The sequence below is a fragment of the Pistacia vera genome, unplaced genomic scaffold (genome assembly GCF_008641045.1).
Source record: "Pistacia vera cultivar Batoury unplaced genomic scaffold, PisVer_v2 Contig230, whole genome shotgun sequence".
Taxonomy (NCBI): Eukaryota; Viridiplantae; Streptophyta; class Magnoliopsida; order Sapindales; family Anacardiaceae; genus Pistacia; species Pistacia vera.
This window is the reverse complement of record NW_022196036.1, coordinates 570411-589612: the sequence shown is the minus strand read 5'-3', so window position 1 is coordinate 589612 and position 19202 is coordinate 570411. Positions and strand designations below refer to the sequence as shown.

At 34.8% G+C, this 19202-nt stretch overlaps 1 protein-coding gene and 2 pseudogenes across 1 annotated transcript; 1 reads left to right on the top strand and 2 right to left on the bottom strand.

Annotated features, from left to right (window-relative positions):
• Window positions 1–82: 82 nt before the first annotated feature.
• LOC116131275 lies at window positions 83–14041 on the bottom strand (annotated as a pseudogene).
• Window positions 5834–14259, bottom strand: LOC116131209 (annotated as a pseudogene).
• A 788-nt stretch (window positions 14260–15047) lies between these two features.
• LOC116131208 (4-sulfomuconolactone hydrolase-like) lies at window positions 15048–18313 on the top strand. The gene is made up of 11 exons (XM_031416853.1): window positions 15048–15254; window positions 15343–15410; window positions 15518–15527; window positions 15759–15838; window positions 16260–16356; window positions 16439–16492; window positions 16896–16973; window positions 17228–17325; window positions 17411–17468; window positions 17711–17832; window positions 17934–18313. Exons 1-11 carry the CDS (start codon window positions 15054–15056, stop codon window positions 18085–18087), a joined length of 1020 nt encoding a protein of 339 aa, XP_031272713.1. The 5' UTR covers window positions 15048–15053; the 3' UTR covers window positions 18088–18313.
• The last annotated feature ends 889 nt before the right edge of the window (window positions 18314–19202 follow it).

The window sequence follows — 19202 nt, the reverse complement described above, 5'->3', positions numbered from 1 at the left end:
CCAGTATCACTTTTAACTCCCGGTAACTTAAGCTTATCTACTGAATACAAGGGACCATAATGAACTTTCAAACATGGCTCCAGTTCATTCAATAGAGGCCATTAAACTGGATAGACTAGTCCAATAATTAAAAGCTGCAGCAAAAGAAACTGGAATTGATCTCATCATACTTCAGACATCGGAAGCTCACCACAGTCGCTAATGACCACTTTCTTACTCGACGGTCACCTCTACAGTCTCTTGCGACTCAATAAGCTTAACAATATCCATGCCTTCCAAAACTTGCCCAAAAACAACATGCCTCTGATCTAGCCATGGTGTCTGTCACGTGCCAAAATATGAAAAACATATCAATATATCTAGTCAAACAGCAAGTATCTCATGTATCCATTACATAACAAAACTGTTACTGCTAAAGTCATCCAAGGACAGTGGAAACTTTCACAAACCACCCAGCTTAAGACGTCTCTGTCATAAGGGTGCTTTCATTATCATTATTCATGAAACATATATCATTTTGAAGTATCAACTTCACAATGATTAACAAAATCAAGAAAGTACAAAAAATTTTACTTAATTGGACGGAAATCCAAAATCCATGAGCATCAAAATTTGCTTTATAAATATACAAACAAGTACACATGGAATTGATATCATAATAATCAACAACTATTCTTTTAGTGATATCTCTTTGCATTTCTTTAGCAGAAAGTCCCCCAGATTTTCCTAATTTAAACACAAGAATATGTAACTACACCATTTTCATAACAGCAGTCAAACCAGCATTTTTAGAAAAAATGAAGAGCAAATAGATATTAATTTTGGCCAACACAGGAAGGAGGATGACCTGGAAAGATCAAAAGAATATCTTTTCACATTAGCACTGAACTACCATCTAGGAAAATCTGTTTCTCCAGAAAATGAATGGTACAGTTGGTTAGAAACATATTTACTAATCCTACTCTCATTAGGCAGGTACATCGTAAACTTTATCAAGCAAGCTATATAACTTGGCAAGTGGATTCAAACACTATTCTTCTTGGATAAAAAAGTTATTCCAAAATGCAGTTTAAAGATAGCACAGCCACTTTCTCTAACCTCTCAAAGGTATTCTGGAATATATTTTATGGATTGTTAACTGACAAATTACCAGCAGAGTTTTAACTTTAATTTTTCCTTTTACTGGAAAATAAATCATGACCTTCACAGTGCAAATGAAAAATTGACTTCCATTAGTGTTGGGGCCTGCATTTGCCATGCTAACTATTCCTGGTCCAGTATGTGTCACTGCAATACATTATACACTTCAGAATGAAAACGTGCAGATTATATAGATATAAAGAAAAAAATGACCATATCAGGTGACCTAAGTGCCAGTCAATAATTCCCACACAAACCATAATCGCTGTTTAAATTAAATCACTACTAGAAGACAAAATTTTTAAATTGAATGAAAAAGATATGACTTTAATAGATGGTCCTCATCATCATCTTTTTAATTCCTCATGAAGAAAGATTCCTATGGGCTCTATTGAAAGTATGTTTTAACAGCCACAAAGTTATGTGAGAAGGATCAGCTTACATTTGAAATTCTCATCTTTAAACGTACGACCATATATACTTTTTTCCTCCAGTGCCCTGAAAATATTTCAAATTTCGTGGGATTAGTACTCAGATCAAGTCAGAAGCAAGTTAAGTGAAACATTACGATCTACCTCAAGCTCAATGCTAATGACCTGCACAAAGATAAATTCAGTAACATACACATATTTTTTAAATTTCTGATAAATACATATTAATCAAAGGAAATTTGGTTTAACATTCGCCAATCAAACAATATTTGACAACCATAAATAGAGATGGAAATGGAGAAAAGGCGAATATAAAGTATTTGCAAATTAAGCAACTACTGCATAAGACACCTTGAAGTTGATGAAATATGCTAAAATCAGCAGGGTATCCAAATTATTTGCATCCATTGCTACTCAAGAAGCAGGGAAAATGGAAACAGATATATAACACCCAAGTAGCAATTTGAAACTCAAGAGAGCACTAGCTTCAAGATTCAGATTAAACTTCAAATATGAACTTCAAAATGAGGAACTTGAATACTATTAACATTATTGAAATGGACAGGCACACGAGGAGCACTTTTCTCCTCAGGAGTTGGCCTACAACTCTACAGGTGACATTCCGAACATTTGAAGTAGGGTTCATGCTACCCTTTTCTGATATACACCCCACCCCACCCCCCTTTTGTTTAACTTTTCAAACTGTATCCTATTATCTTCCATCCAGTGAAATACATATTTGTTTTAATATTGACTTATTTAATTCAAAATTCAATCATATTCTATTCAACTCAAAACATTTAGGGTCCGTTTGGTTCATTATTAAGCACACTACTGCATAAGACACCCTTGAAGTTGATGAAATATGCCTAAAAATCAGCAGGGTATCCAAATTATTTGCATCCATTGCTACTCAAGGAGCAGGGAAAATGGAACACAGATATATAACACCCAGTAGCAATTGAAACTCAAGAGAAGCACTAGCTTCAAGAATTCAGATTAAACTTCAAATATGACACTTCAGAATGAGGAACTTGAATACTATAACATTATTGAAATGGACAGCACAAGAGGACACTTTTCCCCTCAGGAGTTGGCCTACAACTCCACGGTGACATTCCGAATATTTGAAGTATGAGTTCATGCTACCCTTTTCTGATATACACCCCAAACCACCCCCCCGCCCCCGCCCCCCCCGCTTTTTTTTAACTTTTCAACTGTATCCTATCCTATTATCTTATCCAATCCATTAAAATACATATTTTTTTATATTGACTTATTTAATTCAAAATTCAATCATATTCATTCAACTCAAAACATTTAGGGTCCGTTTGATTCATTATTTTGATACTTTTTAGAATATATTTTGAAAAAAGTTAAATTGGATGGGTATTACGATTAGAATTTGGAAATTAACAAAATACCTCATATGTTTGTTTATTTCTACAACACCCCCATAATAAATTTAAAAGTTAACAAAACACTCCTAACCCACCATTATAAGGACAAAGCCGGCCACCACTGCTTAAAGTGGGCCGAAATCGCCGTATCGACGGCATTTGGTCATCAACGCCAGCCAAAGATACGACCTGTCGTTGACCACTGCCTACGCCAAAGATCTGGCCTTTTTTGGCTAGATCCCAGTGGATCTGGCTCTGAAAAGGCTAGATCGACGCACTATTGGCTTGATTCGGCCGTAGTGCGCCATTATACCAGATTCCGGCCAGCTTCGGTAGTGATGGCTTGAATCTGGTAATTTGGTTGCTGGGTGTTTTTTGCAATTTTTTTTAAAAAAAATTGGGGGTGTTTAGTTAAATTAACAAATTTAGGGGGTTTAAAAGAAATTGAATAATTAGAATAATATTTTGAGAATAAGGCCAATTTTACTGTTTAACTTTATTAGGAAAACGCAGAATAATATTTGGAAAAGTGTATCAAACAGAGCCCTAACAATTACATTTCTCAATAAAGTTTTATAAATTAACAACACACCCCCACTCACCCAACTAATTGCCACAGCCGACCGCCACCGTGTGGACGAAAGTAGTCGGAATAGCGCATGACTGACTGGATCTGGCCAGTCGTCGCCATTCCAACGACTTTTGGCCACCGTTCGACAGTGATAGCCATTGTCGGCAATTATTGGGTAGATGAAGGTGTTTTTATTAATTTATTAACTTTTATTTGGTTGGGGGGGGGTGGGGGGGAGGGGGTTTTTCAGCTAAATTAACAAATATCTTATTTGATTAAATCCTAAATATTTTAAAAAATAATCTAAATATTTTCGAAAATGTACCAAACACATTCTCAGAATGCTATCCTATTTGATTAATCCTATTCAGAATATAATACTATTCTAAAAGTTAAACAAACGGATCCTTAGGCTCCGTGTGATACCCTCTTCCAATATATTCTTGTTTTCCCAATAAAGTTAAACAGTAAAATTGGCTTATTCTGAAAATATTATTCAATTTTTTTTAAACCCCCCTAAATTTGTTAATTTAACTAAACCCTCCTAATTTTTTTTTTAAATTACAAAAACACCCCAGCAACCCACATTATACCAGATTCTGGCCACCATTGTCGAAGCTGGCCGGAATATGGTATAATGACGCATTCCCCGGCTAAATCTGGTCAATAGTGCGTCGATCTACCTTTTCCGCCATATCCACGATAGATCTGGCCGGAAAAGGCCAATCTTTGGTCGTAGACAATCATCAACGACGGCCCTATCTTTGGCCGTCGTTGACGACCAAAGCAGTCATACTGGCCGTTAATGGCCAGATCCACATCGGCGCACGATCGCAAGATCCAGCCGTCATACCTGATACGCAACTCCGGCGGTGGTGGCCGGCTGTCCGTATTTAATGGGTGGTTGGAGGTGTTTTTGTTAAATTTTAATATTTTACTATAGGGTGTTTAATAAATAACAAACATAGGGGGTATTTTTGTTAATTTTCAAATCTTACATCGTAATATCCATCCAATTTACTTTTTTCAAATACTATTATAAAAGTATCAGAATAATGAACCAAATGAACCCTTAATTATTCAAACACTTTAAGACTCTTTTTGTCCACAAAATGATACTTTACACATTCTTGCCCTAAAAGGTGATAGTCATTCTCTCATTATCACCTGTGGCATTAAGCTATCTTACAATTCCAACTAAGCAAAGAGTAGAATGGAAGTTGAGAAGAAATTCATGTAGCTGTGCAATGGGTCCTTTATAATTTCAATGGCCAACTCCACCTTCCAAAAACTATAAGGCGATGTTGAAATAAACTTAAACCCAAACAACCTTTTTACTCTCAAACTTATGTATTATAACCCACTTGATGCAAATAACCACACAGACCTACATTTTTACCCCATTCAAAGTCACAGAGTTTAACTCTAATCTTGTTTACCCTAAATGGCAGCCATTTGTGACAAGGACAAGTTTTAAGAGTCAAAGAGATCTATTGAAACTTGTCCCAATCAAATAACAAATCCACCCTTACCAAAAAAAAAAAAAAAAAAGCCTTAGACAAATATCTTCCCAAATATTTGCATTCCAGGAAAACCGATTTTCATCCATCAATTAAAAAAAATACCCAAAAGTCAAAAATAGCTTTGGGATCAATAATATTAATTGCATTCACAAGTAAACACACTGGCACTAAATGCTCCAAAAATGAACAGGGCATAGACCTATCTTTATTTCTAATTTTCAAGTATTAAGGGAATTGAATTGGTAACACAAAAGGATAATGAGCTTAGAAACTTGATTATCTTAGATATAAGACCTATTCAAGCTGACACCTGTATAAATGCCTACTTTTACTTCAATATTTTAGAACTCATAAAAGATAAAGGCATCAAGCTTGATGCCTTCTCAGTGTGACAAAAAGCCACTCTACTAAGAACCTACTTGGAGAAGCATACGGCTTTTCATTTCAAGAATTTATAATTAAATATGTAATCTAGAACTGCGAGAATAACCCACATTTCCTTTGTCAAAGTCCCCTCCTTGGATCATGAAATCTTTGATGACACGATGAAATGTGGAACCTTTGTAGCCAAAGCCTTTCTCTCCTGCTCAGATACACAATTAAAATCAATTATAAAACAAAACCAGACCACTGATAAAAACAAAAAACGGAAAAGAAAAAGAACAAGAAAAATCTGGACTGAACATTAAAATAAGAATCATAGAAAACTACCGTGCATAAGCACGGAAGTTCTCAGCCGTTGTGGCACATCATCGCCATACAATCCAATCACATTCTTCCAGCAAGCTTCCCTACTGGATTCCCAATGCTTATGTCAAGAACACTTTGTTGGTAACTTTTGATTGTAAACTGGCTTCCTGAAACCAACTCAAAACATATAAAAAACTTCAGTTTCTTCTCACAATACTAATTTCTTTTGCTTATCATGTAAAACCCTAATCCCCAAATCATGGACTTCAATATCAGGGCTTTTACCATTTCATAAAATTACATAAAAGACCCATATCAAAACTCCAATTCTCAACATGGGAACATTTTGCTAATTGAGAAAATGTATAAAATATAAGAAACACAAAACCCTAACCTCAGCACTAGCACGGACCAAGCTACGATAACCGGGTTTCTTGTTGGAAGAAGTTAGAGGAACCGGGCGAAGCGAACCGGATAAGAAACAGGAGTACGAAGAAGCATGGACGTCAAAGCAACCTTTTGGGAATTTTGATTGCATTAAACGTAGCACCCAACACTTTTGTCTGACAAAGGCTTGCTCGTGGACCCGATACCGATCCCACATTTATCTGCGAAAAACAAAGAGAAAAAATCAGATTATAACTTTGCAACGTGAAAGAAATAAAATACAGAACGGGGTGGATGAAAGAGATGGTACTTGGTTTGTAAAAGTAGCCAGACAACAATGGTTCTCCAGACAGGACTTGAACTGAACCTCTTTCTCTGCTTCACGTTAATTAGATAACTAAGATTCAGTGATCCTGAGAACGTGATTAATGAGGTGATTATGATGAGTTTTAATAAAGTGGGCTGAAATCACAATCCCACATTATTGTCTAATACATAATTGAGCCATCAAGATTGACTTGTTCAAACTGAATCTTTGTTGATTGGATTCATTAATTAGTGAAAGAATTGGACATGTTTCTATCCAAATCCAAAGATTTTTTTGTTCAAGTGGAGCCTAGTGCTTTGAGTTAGGTACAGTCACTATTCATTATGTATAAAGATCATACACTTAATCATTTAATTAAGGAGCAATTAATTCTAATAGTAATGATGAGGACAATAATATAAATGAATCCAAAAAAGTAAAATAGATTTCACCGACAGAATCTGAATGGGGTCCCGTCACGTCGTCTAGAAACGAAACGTCGTTTTCGAGTTTGGTTGTCGTTTCTATAGAGGTTGTGAAGACAGCTAACATAAAAGAACACGTGGCAAGATGGGGATCACAAAAAGAGGAAAGGAAAGCCGCCAGGTACAGGTGGGGACCACGGTTGTGTACTATCTGCTGGTGGTGGTGGTGGTGAAGGTGGTGTCGCTAGTCCGTTTAATTTTTTCTGGGGTAGGAATAGGATGTTGACGTAACGTAACATGGTCCACCACAATGTCACGTGCTTAGGATTCTATTGAATCGAATCCTCCTCGGGGCACGTGATGTTTTTAACCTGTCTTGTCATTCTCTTAACTCTAAAATTTGATAACATTAAACATTGGAACATACACAGAGAATCTTCTTTAACTGCCGTACGATTATGAACACCTTCTCTGTCTTTTCTTTTTGGATTATTTTTATTAACTAAACTATTATTAATATTTAATACACTATTAAACTTATAAATGAAATAGTCACTTTATTGGGGTATCAAAATTTATTGGGTTAATTTTTCCGAAGTGTATATAAACTAAATCAGATATTTCAATTATTAAAAAAGATAAAGACCCTATCCAAATATACATCAATATCACATAAATTAAAAGGATATACACCAAATAAAGCTGAATGTGGATGCATATCTCCTTTTTTAACTCAATCAAGTTTCACCCTCAATAGCGGTCAAGCATTGAGGGCCATTACTCCACTTTCTATAAATCTAAAGTAAGACCACTTTTGAACTTCCTATCTAATAATACCATGTATCCGAACTTTCTATTTCAATTGGGGATTATAATTTATGATTATCCTGCGAGTAATTGATGTGAAAACTCAAACCAAAACTTTTTATTTATGACCTCATTTCTTTTAATATTATATTAATAGTGTTTATGTCGTTATAGAAAAATATATTATTATAAAAAAAGAAGCCATAACTATGAAATCATTAATAATGAATGATAGATCATTACACCATAAAATTCAGGAATTTTATTTAGAAGGGGATATGGAATGGAATTTGATTGACAGCATCAATTGCAGAAGCTTTCATCATCAGAATTCAGAAAGAGATATCATTCCAATCTAATCATAATAATGCCATCATAGATTGATGAGTGCAGGAATTTTGTTTCAAACTCACCTCAAACATTAAAATCTGATTCACTGAGTAAACGAAACCCATTATATCCACTGATACACCTCAACAATTTGGCTGGTAAACTTACCAGTATCACTTTTAACTCCCGGTAACTTAAGCTTATTACGAATACAAGGGACCATAATGAACTTTCAAACATGGCTCCAGGTTCATTTAATAGAGGCCCATTAAACTGGATAGACTAGTCCAATAATTAAAAGCTGCAGCAAAAGAAACGGAATTACCTCATCATACTCAGACATCGGAAGCTACCCACAGTCGCTAATGACACATTCTTACTCGGAGGTCACCTCTATCAGTCTCTTGCGACTCAATAAGCTTAACAATATCCATGCCTTCCAAACTTGCCCAAAAACAACATGCCTCTGATCTAGCCATGGTGTCTGTCACGTGCCAAAATATGAAAAAAATATCAATATATTAGTCAAACAGCAATATCTCATGTAACATTACATAACAAATAGTTTACTAGCTAAAGTTACCAAGGCAATGTGGAAACTTTCAAAAACCACCAGCTTAAGACGGTCTCTGTCATAAGGGTGCTTTCATTATCATTATCAATGAAACATAATCAATTTTGAAGTATCAACTCACACAATGATTAACAAAATCAAGAAAGTACAAGAAAATTTTACTTAATTGGGGAAATCCAAAATCCATGAGCATCAAAAATTTGCTTTATAAATATACAAACAAGTACCCGGATGATATCATAAATCAACAAGCTCTTCTTTTAGGTGATATCTCTTTGCATTTCTTAGCAGAAAGTCCCCAGAGATTTCGTAATTAAACACAAAAGATAGTAACTACACATATTTCATAACAGCAGTCAAACCAGCATTTTTCAGAAAAAACGTGAAGAGCAAATAGATATTAATTTTGGCCAACACAGGAAGGAGGATGACCACGGGAAAGATCAAAAGAATCTTTCACAAAGCACTGAACTACCTATCTAGGAAAATCTGTTTCTCCAGAAATGGAATGGTACAGCTTGGTTGAGAAACATATTTACTAATCCTACTCTCATTAGGCAGGTACATCGTAAACTTTATCAAGCAAGCTATAATAACTTGGCAAGTGGATTCAAACACATTCTTCTGGATAAAAAGTTATTCCAAAATGCAGTAAGATAGCACAGCCACTTTCTCTAACCTCTCAAAAGGTATTCTGGAATATATTTTATGGATTGTTAACTGACAAATTACCAGCAGAGTTTTAACTTTTAATTTCCTTTTACTGGAAAATAAATCAATATACCTTCACAGTGCAAATGAAAAATTGACTTCCATTAGTGTTGGGGCCTGCATTTGCCATGCTAACTTTCCTGGTCCAGTATGTGTCACTGCAATACATTATACACCTCAGAATGAAAACGTGCAGATTATATAGATATAGAAGAAAAGAAATGAACTATCAGGTGACCTCAAGTGCCAGTCAATATTCCACACAAACCATAATCGCTGTTTTAATTAAATCCACTACTAGAAGACAAAATTTTTAAATTGAATGAAAAAGATGACGTTTAACTAGATGGTCCATCATCACTTTTTAATTTCATGAAGTAAAAGGATATACCTACATGGCTCTATGAGAAGTATTAACAGCCCCAAGTTATGTGAGAAGGATCAACTTACATTTGAAATTCTCATCTTTAAACGTACGACCATATATACTTTTCCTCCAGTGCCCTGAAAAATATTTCAAATTTCGTGGGATTAGTACTCCGATCAAGTCAGAAGCAAAGTTAAAGTGAAACATTACAGATCTAACTCAAGCTCAAATGCTAATGACCTGCACAAAAGATAAAATCAGTAACATACACATATTTTTTTAAATTTCTGATAAATAATATTAATCAAAGGAAATTTGGTTTAACAATTCGCCAAATCAAACAATATTTGACAACCATATATAGGAGATGGAAATGGAGAAAAGGCTCGAATATAAGTATTTGCAAATTAAGCACTATGCATAAGACACCTTGAAGTTGATGAAATATGTTAAAATCAGCAGGGTATCCAAATTATTTGATCCATTGCTACTCAAGAAGCAGGGAAATAGAAACAGATATAACACCCAAGTAGCAATTGAAACTCAAGAGAAGCACTAGTTCAAGAATTCAGATTAAACTTCAAATATGAACTTCAAAATGAGGAACTTGAATATATAACATTATTGAAATGGACAGGCACCCGAGGAGCACTTTCTCCTCAGGAGTTGGCTACAACTCTACAGGTGACATTCCGAACATTTGAAGTAGGAGTTCATGCTACCCTTCTTCTATACACCCCAACCCCACCCCAACACCCCCACCCCTTCTTTTGTTTAACTTTTCAAACTGTATCCTATTATCTTATCCAATCCAGTGAATAACATATTTGTTTATATTGACTTATTTAATTCAAAATTCAATCATATTCTATTCAACTCAAAACATTTAGGGTCGTTTGGTTCATTATTAAGCAAACTACTGCATAAGACACCCTTGAAGTTGATGAAATATGCCTAAAAATCAGCAGGGTATCCAAATTATTTGCATCCATTGTACTCAAGGAGCAGGGAAAATGGAAACAGATATATAACACCCAAGTAGCAATTGAAACTCAAGAGAAGCACTAGCTTCAAGAATTCGATTAAAATTCAAATATGAACTTCAGAAATGAGGAACTTGAATACTATTAACATTATTGAAAGGACAGGCACAGAAGGAGCAATTTTCCCCTCAGGAGTTGGCCTACAACTCTACGGTGACATTCCGAATATTTGAAGTAGGAGTTCATGCTACCCTTTTCTGAATAACACCCAAAACCACCCGCCCCGCCCCCGCCGCTTTTTTTTAACTTTTCAAACTGTATCCTATCCTATTTATTATCCAATCAGTAAAATACATATTTGTTTTAATATTGCATATTAATCAAAATTCATCATATTCTATTCAACAAAACATAGGGTCCGTTTGATTCATATTTGATACTTTTTAGAATATATTTTGAAAAAAGTTAAATTGGAGGGTATTACGATGTAGATTTGGAAATTAACAAAAATACCTCATATGTGTGTTATTTACTAAACACCCCCCATAATAAAATATTAAAAGTTAACAAAAACACTCCTAACCCACCCATTAAATAAGGACAGCCGGCACCACTGCTGGAAAGTGGCCGAAATCGCCGTATCGACGGCATTTGGTCATCAACGACAGCCAAAGATACGACTGTCGTTGACCACTGTACGGCCAAAGATCTGGCCTTTTTTGGCTAGATCCACAGTGGATCTGGCTAGAAAAGGCTAGATCGACGCACTATTGGCTTGATTCGGCCGGTAGTGCGCCATTATACCAGATTCGGCCAGCTTCTGGTATGATGGCTTGAATCTGGTAAATGTGGGTTGCTGGGGTGTGTTTGCAATTTTTTTAAAAAAAATTGGGGGGGGTTAGTTAAATTAACAAATTTAGGGGGGTTTAAAAGAAATTGAATAATATAGAATAATATTTTGAGAATAAGCCAATTTTACTGTTTAACTTTATAGGAAAACGCAGAAAATATTTGGAAAAGTGTATCAAACAAGCCTAACAATTACATTTCTCAATAAAAGTTTATAAATTAACAAACACACCCACTCACCCAACTAATTCAGCAGCCGACCGCCACCGTTGGACGAAAGTAGCGGAATAGGCATTGAGACTGCTGATCTGGCCAGTCGTCGCATTCCAACGACTTTTGGCACGTTCGACAGTGATAGCCAATGTCGGCAATTAGTTGGGTAGATGAAGGGTGTTTTAATTTATTAACTTTATTTGGTTGGGGGAGGGGGGGGGGGGGAGGGGGTTGTTCAGCTAAATTAACAAATATCTTATTTGATTAAATCCTAAATATTTTAAAAAATAATCTAAATATTTTCAGAAAATGTACCAAACACATTCTCAGAATGCTATCCTATTTGATTAAATCCTATTCAGAATATAATACTATTCTAAAAAGTTAAACAAACGGATCCTTAGGCTCCGTGTGATACACTCTTCCAAATAGTATTCTTGGTTTTCCCAATAAAGTTAAACAGTAAAATTGGCTTATTCTGAAAATATTATTCAATTTTTTTTAAACCCCCCTAAATTTGTTAATTTAACTAAACACTCCTAATTTTTTTTTTAAAATTACAAAAACACCCCAGCAACCCACATTATACCAGATTCTGGCCACCATTGTCGAAAGCTGGCCGGAATATGGTATAATGACGCATTACCGGCTAAATCTGGTCAATAGTGCGTCGATCTAGCCTTTTCCGGCCAGATCCACGATAGATCTGGCCGGAAAAGGCCAGATCTTTGGTCGTAGACAATCATCAACGACGGCCGTATCTTTGGCCGTCGTTGACGACCAAATGCAGTCAGATCTGGCCGTTAATGGCCAGATCCACATCGGCGCACGATCGGCAAGATCCAGCCGGTCATACGCTGATACGGCAACTCCGGCGGTGGTGGCCGGCTGTCCGTATTTAATGGGTGGGTTGGAGGTGTTTTTGTTAAATTTTAATATTTTACTATAGGGGTGTTTAATAAATAAACAAACATAGGGGGTATTTTTGTTAATTTTCAAATCTTACATCGTAATATCCATCCAATTTAACTTTTTTCAAAATACTATTATAAAAAGTATCAGAATAATGAACCAAATGAACCCTTAATTATTCAAACACTTTTAAGACTCTTTTTGTCCACAAAATGATACTTTACACATTCTTGCCCTAAAAGGTGATAGTCATTCTCTCATTATCACCTGGTGGCATTAAGCTATCTTACAATTCCAACTAAGCAAAGAGTAGGAATGGAAGTTGAGAAGAAATTCATGTAGCTGTGCAATGGGTCCATTATAATTTCAATGGCCAAGCTCCACCTTCCAAAGAACTATAAGGCGATGTTGAAATAAACTTAAACCCAAACAACCTTTTTACTCTCAAACTTATGTATTATAACCCACTTGATGCAAATAACCACACAGACCTACATTTGTTACCCCATTCAAAGTCAACAGGAGTTTAACTCTAATCTTGTTTACCCTAAATGGCAGCCATTTTGTGACAAGGACAAGTTTTAAGAGTCAAAGAGATCTATTGAAACTTGTCCAATCAAAATAACAATATCCACCCTTACCAAAAAAAAAAAAAAAAAAAGCCTTAGACCAAATATCTTCCCAAAATATTTGCATTCCAGGAAAACCGATTTTCATCAATAAGAAAAAAAATACCCAAAAGTCAAAAATAGCTTTGGGATCAATAATATTAATTGCATTCACAGGTAAACACACTGGTCACTAAATGCTCCAAAAATGAACAGGGCATAGACCTATCTTTATTTCTAATTTTCAGTATTAAAGGGAATTGAATTGGTAACACAAAAAGGATAATGAGCTTAGAAAATTGATATCTTAGATATAAACCTATTCAAGCTGACACCTGTATAAATGCCTACTTTTACTTCAAATATTTAGAACTCATAAAAGATAGAAGGCATCAATGCTTGATGCTTCTCAGTGTGACAAAACCACTCTACTAAGAACCTACTTGGAGAAGCATACGGCTTTCATTTCAAGAATTTAATAATTAAATATGTAATCTAGAACTGCGAGAGATAAACCACATTTCCTTTGTCAAAGTCCCCTCTTGGATCATGAAAATTTGATGACACGATGAAATGTGGAACCTTTGTAGCCAAAGCCTTCTCTCCTGCTCAGATACACAATTAAAATCAAATTATAAAAAACAAAAACCAGACCAACTGATAAAAAAACAAAAACGGAAAAGAAAAAAGAAACAAGAAAAATCTGGACTGAACATTAAAATAAGAATCATAGAAAACTACCGGTGCATAAAGCACGGAAGTTCTCAGCCGTTTGTGGCACATCATCGCCATACAATCCAATCACAATTTCCAGCAACTTCCCTACTGGATTCCCAATGCTTATGTCAAAGAACACTTTGTGGTAACTTTTGATTGTAAACTGGCTTCCTGAAACCAACTCAAAAATATAAAAAAACTTCAGTTTTCTCTCACAATACTAATTTCTTTTGCTATCATGTAACCCTAATCCCAAATCATGGACTTCAATATCAGGGCTTTTACCATTTCATAAAATTACATAAAAGACCCATATCAAAACTCCAATCTCAACATGGGAACATTTTGTAATTGAGAAAATGTAATAAAATATAAGAAACAACAAAACCCTAACCTCAGCACTAGCACGGACCAGCTACGATAACCGGGTTTCTGTGTGGAAGAAGTTAGAGGAACCGGCGAAGCGAACCGGATAAGAAACAGGAGTACGAAGAAGCATTGGACGTCAAAGCAAACCTTTTGGGAATTTTGATGCATTAAACGTAGCACCCAACACTTTTGTCTGACAAAGGCTTGCTCGTGGACCCGATAACGAGCCCACATTTATCTGCGAAAAACAAAGAGAAAAAAATCAGATATTAACTTTGCAACGTGGAAAGAAATAAAAATACAGAACGAGGGGTGGATGAAAGAGATGGTACTTGGGTTGTAAAAGTAGCCGCCATGATGGAGCAGTCTCTTGTCTGATTAAGATTGAAGATGATGATAAGAGAATGGCGTGTGGGTTGGGTGGGTTTTGTAGAAACGTGGAATTCGAGAGACGAGTGGGCACAAAATGACATATGTATCCTCTAATGGTATCAATCCACCAGGCGTTTTGGAATATTTTATTGGAGAGGATGTAAATGACATTTCGCTCAATTCAGAAAAGATATTAGTATTAAAGATTTTATTAATGAAAAATGAATGATATATTAAGAAGAATCTCTCACTAATGAAAAGAATTTTCTTCTTTTAATAATATAATAAAAAGAAAGATAAAAATTCAGAGATTTACGTAAAAGGCCCTAAGTCTAACCAGTCATAAATCAATTACATTTTTTCTGTGATGGGCATGGCAGTGGTGACGAAGTTATTAAAGCCACTGCTTACAGCTTCAGCCTTTCCTCATTTTTCACACTCCAATCATAAAAAATCACCGTTCACAATCTCTGCTGCTAAAATGAGCTCCAGTGAATCCCAGACTAAAGCTTTTTCAAGCATCAAAACCATCGATTCACATCTACACGTATGGGCTTTACCTGAAGAGGTAAGACTAAATTGCATATCTATCTATTTTAATGAACAAAGGGCATTCAAAATGCTTAAATTTTTTTTTTTTTTACTACTTTGCAAAGGCTGCAGATAAATACCCTTACTTTCCTGGCCAAGAACCCACTTTGCCGGAAATGTTGATTTGCTCCAGGTACGCCTCTTATTGTTAGCATAGTTAGTGTACTTTATGTTATTTGCTATCTGATCTTACATGGGTTTGCATTGAATTAAAATTGTATGATTTAATTACTGGTGTAGTTGGGATTGGGTACTATAAGTGTTTAATTTGTAAATGAGTGAAAATATGATTATTGGTGCTTTTCAATACATTTGGAGATCTTGATTAATTCATGTTCTCTTCTTGCCCTTTACCACTATTTTTTTAGAAATTTACAGGCATGATATTGATTTTGAAGGATGAGTAGATTCTTTTTATATAGATTCATTGAATATGTGATAGTATTCTTTTCTGATATTCTTTTTTTTTTTTTCCCTGTAGAACATGGCAGAAGCGAGTGTGGATGGGGCACTCATTGTGCAGCCCATTAATCATAAGTTTGATCATTCTTTGGTGACAAGGTCTGTTAAGATTACATTATTGCAAAATGATAAGTTTAGAATTTTTTCTTCTCCATATGCATTAGAGATCAAGATTTCAGAAACCTGCGAAGCCGCATGAAAATTGTGAACTTAATACAACTCGTATAAGACCTTGCACCCAATGAGTTGTGCTCAATCTGAAGATCCTTTGACTTCCTGTAGAGTTGGATTTCTAAGTAAGACAAAGGACAAAGGTCCATGGTTGGGGGAGGCTGTTGTTTCTTTACTTTAAAGCTATATTTCATCTTAGACATCGCTTTTTCGATCATGCTATTCAGATAGTGAATTGCTGGTCACACGTTGATTCATTATAGTTATTTAACCTCAAAGATTTGTATAGTTGATATAGTTTTTACTTTATAGATATGGTATTGCCTAAAGCAATTCTATAATTGGACAGTGTCCTGAAGAAGTACCCAACCAAATTTGTTGGTTGTTGCCTAGCAAATCCTGCAGAAGATGGCAGTGGGATTAAGCAGCTTGAACAGCTTGTGAAGGTCTTTGGATTGTCTATTCATTATCTCATAATTGCATTATTCTCTCAGATAATCATTCTGATTCATTCTCTTTCCTTGCTAGGATGGTTTCCGTGCTGTTCGTTTTAATCCATATCTATGGCCATCTGGCCAACAGGTACTAATTTCAGTGTAAAATTTGTCACTGCCAGTTGTCATAGCCTGTTTTTTTGTCCTCAGTTCTTTTCATTATGTTATGTTTTATCAAACTTTGCACATTTGTAACGATTTAATTTCATCAACTAGTTCACCATCTTGGACAGAAAAAATTTGTGTCTAGACATTCCACTTATATTAAATCAATAGTTGGTAATCTTTATTTCTGGCTTAAAGACTATTCTTGCAGTTAGTTAACTAATTGAAGAAACAATTTTATGACAATTAATTTAGTTTTTAAATACTTGTGGGATTCCCATCAAATGAAGTATTTAATTCCTCTTGACATCTTCATTTCAGGTGCAGTATGTTGATGAAAGAGTAATGATGATGATTATGTCTTTCTTTCTTATAAATTTGTGCAGATGACCAACGAAGTTGGCAAGGCAATGTTTTCTCGGGCAGGAGAACTTGGAGTGCCGGTGGGTTTCATGTGTATGAAGGTATTACAATTCTTCCCTAACTCCATTAAATCAAAATAAGAGAAAAAAAAAAAAAAAAAAAAAAAGAATTGGTGAAATTTTTTGTCTGACTTGACTGATTGCTACATTCTAATATGGAGCTACTGTATCTTAATCAGCAATTTATGCAATTAAAATTACATTGACCACCTTGATCTCCTGGCAAACGACTGACACATTAGTTCTAAACATGATTGGTTAGAGTAATGTGATAGTAAAACCATGGGCATTTTCAGGGTCTTAATCTACACATTTCAGAAATTGAGGAACTATGCAATGAATTTCCTTCAACAACTGTGTTGCTTGATCATTTGGGTTTCTGCAAACAGCCAACGTGAGCTCCCTTATAAATTTGACTTTGCTCAAGAAGCCTGTTAAAATTTTTGTGTTATCCTCACTATTCATGTGTTATCTTGCAGAAATGATGATGAAAGTCTTGCCTTCTCAAGGCTTTTAAAGCTATCCAGGTTCCCACAGGTATAGCGTACCATGTGACTTTTCCAAAGCTTTGCTTTCATTTGCAAATTTTATCACCATCGTTAGAGAACACCATCTTTTTATTCCTATTTTTCTCTAGATATTGGAATCAAAAGCAGCTCTTTCTGGACTCCTTTTTACTTTTGAACTTCAGGCTGGCACCAATATATACTATTATTATTTTTTTTTTAGGGCAGTATTTTACGTACTTAAAATGTGATTTGGAAATTTAATTTTTACAGGTATATATCAAATTCAGTGCTCTGTTTAGGCTGTCTAGAATGGCATTCCCATACCAGGATCTATCATCTCTTCTCTCTCAAGTTGTCTCCAGCTTTGGCGCAAACCGTGTTATGTGGGGCAGGTAACATCTCCATTTTCCAATCAAACACACTAGATACTGTATAAATGTTCAAATAATGCAATTGAAAACATTAATGTCTATTCTATACATGTTTTTTACAGTGATTTTCCATACGTTGTTGCTGAATGTGGTTATAAAGAAGGAAAAGAAGCAGTGTCTCTCATTGCCAATGAAGCAAAATTGTCATCTTCTGAGTTGGAGTGGATCATGGGTGGAACAATCATGCAACTTTTCCAAGATCAATGGCTTCCATAAGCAATAGTAAATTATTAATGATGTAATACTACCTATCCGTAAAATTAGATACATTATACAGTAAAACCTCTCCATAGTCATAATAGTGGGATCAAACTAATTTATTACAATAAAGAGGTTATAACTAAATAGAGGTATAGTTACAAAAATTATTATTTTCATTTCTTATTTTATAATTCACGTTTTAGTAGTATGTATTAGGATTCAATTCGTTATTTTAGTAGTCATTGCTGTAATTAGACAAGAAGATAAAGTAAATAATTCTGAGGATGATAGTACGGAAATACAAAAAATTTTCAGTTAAGAAGTTCTAAACATGCTTGAGAAGCTAAAAATATTTTGGCTCAAACAAGAAGGTGTTCATGTTAACGAGTTATTACGTATTCGCAAGTTAATATATGTGGTAACAACTCTAAAACATTAATCATTGTTCCAAACAATTTTAGATTAATATTTTATTTTATTTTACACCTTTAATGTAACAGTATATTATTACTATGTGAAGACAATTTTCTTAAGATAAGAATTAAAAAAATTATAATTTATTACAATTTAGAGTTTATTCTTATTTATAACCTTTGTTTTAAAAATTGGACAGGTCCTACTGGGGCCTGGCAGCTTCTCCGATCTAGTTCAGGTCTTAGGGGGGTTTTATAATATTTCAAAATTATAGGGGTTAATTTGTAATTTTATATGGGTGTTTTGGAGATATGTCAAAAGTTTATGGATTAAGTGGTAATTTTTTGGGGCATTTTTTAAATAAATAAAAATTTTAGGGACTAATTGAACTTTTTTAGGGAAATTTTTATAATATATTAAAATTTAAGGGATTAATAATAATTTTTTAAAAATAAAATTATCGCTGATATCATCGGTCCAACTAGCCGGTCCAACCAGTTGGACTGGTTGACTCATGACCCAAACACCAAAACAGGTTACCCTCTGATCCTAGTTTTAATACAATGTTTATAACTATCCCGAGTTAAGACTAAATTTTTTTATGACAGTAAAGGTTATTCCGATAAAAAATATCACTGGTTTTACTTAACAAGAATTATGTTTCTCTCACTTTTCATTAATAGTTAAGAGAATTTTAGCTACAGTTACAATCAATT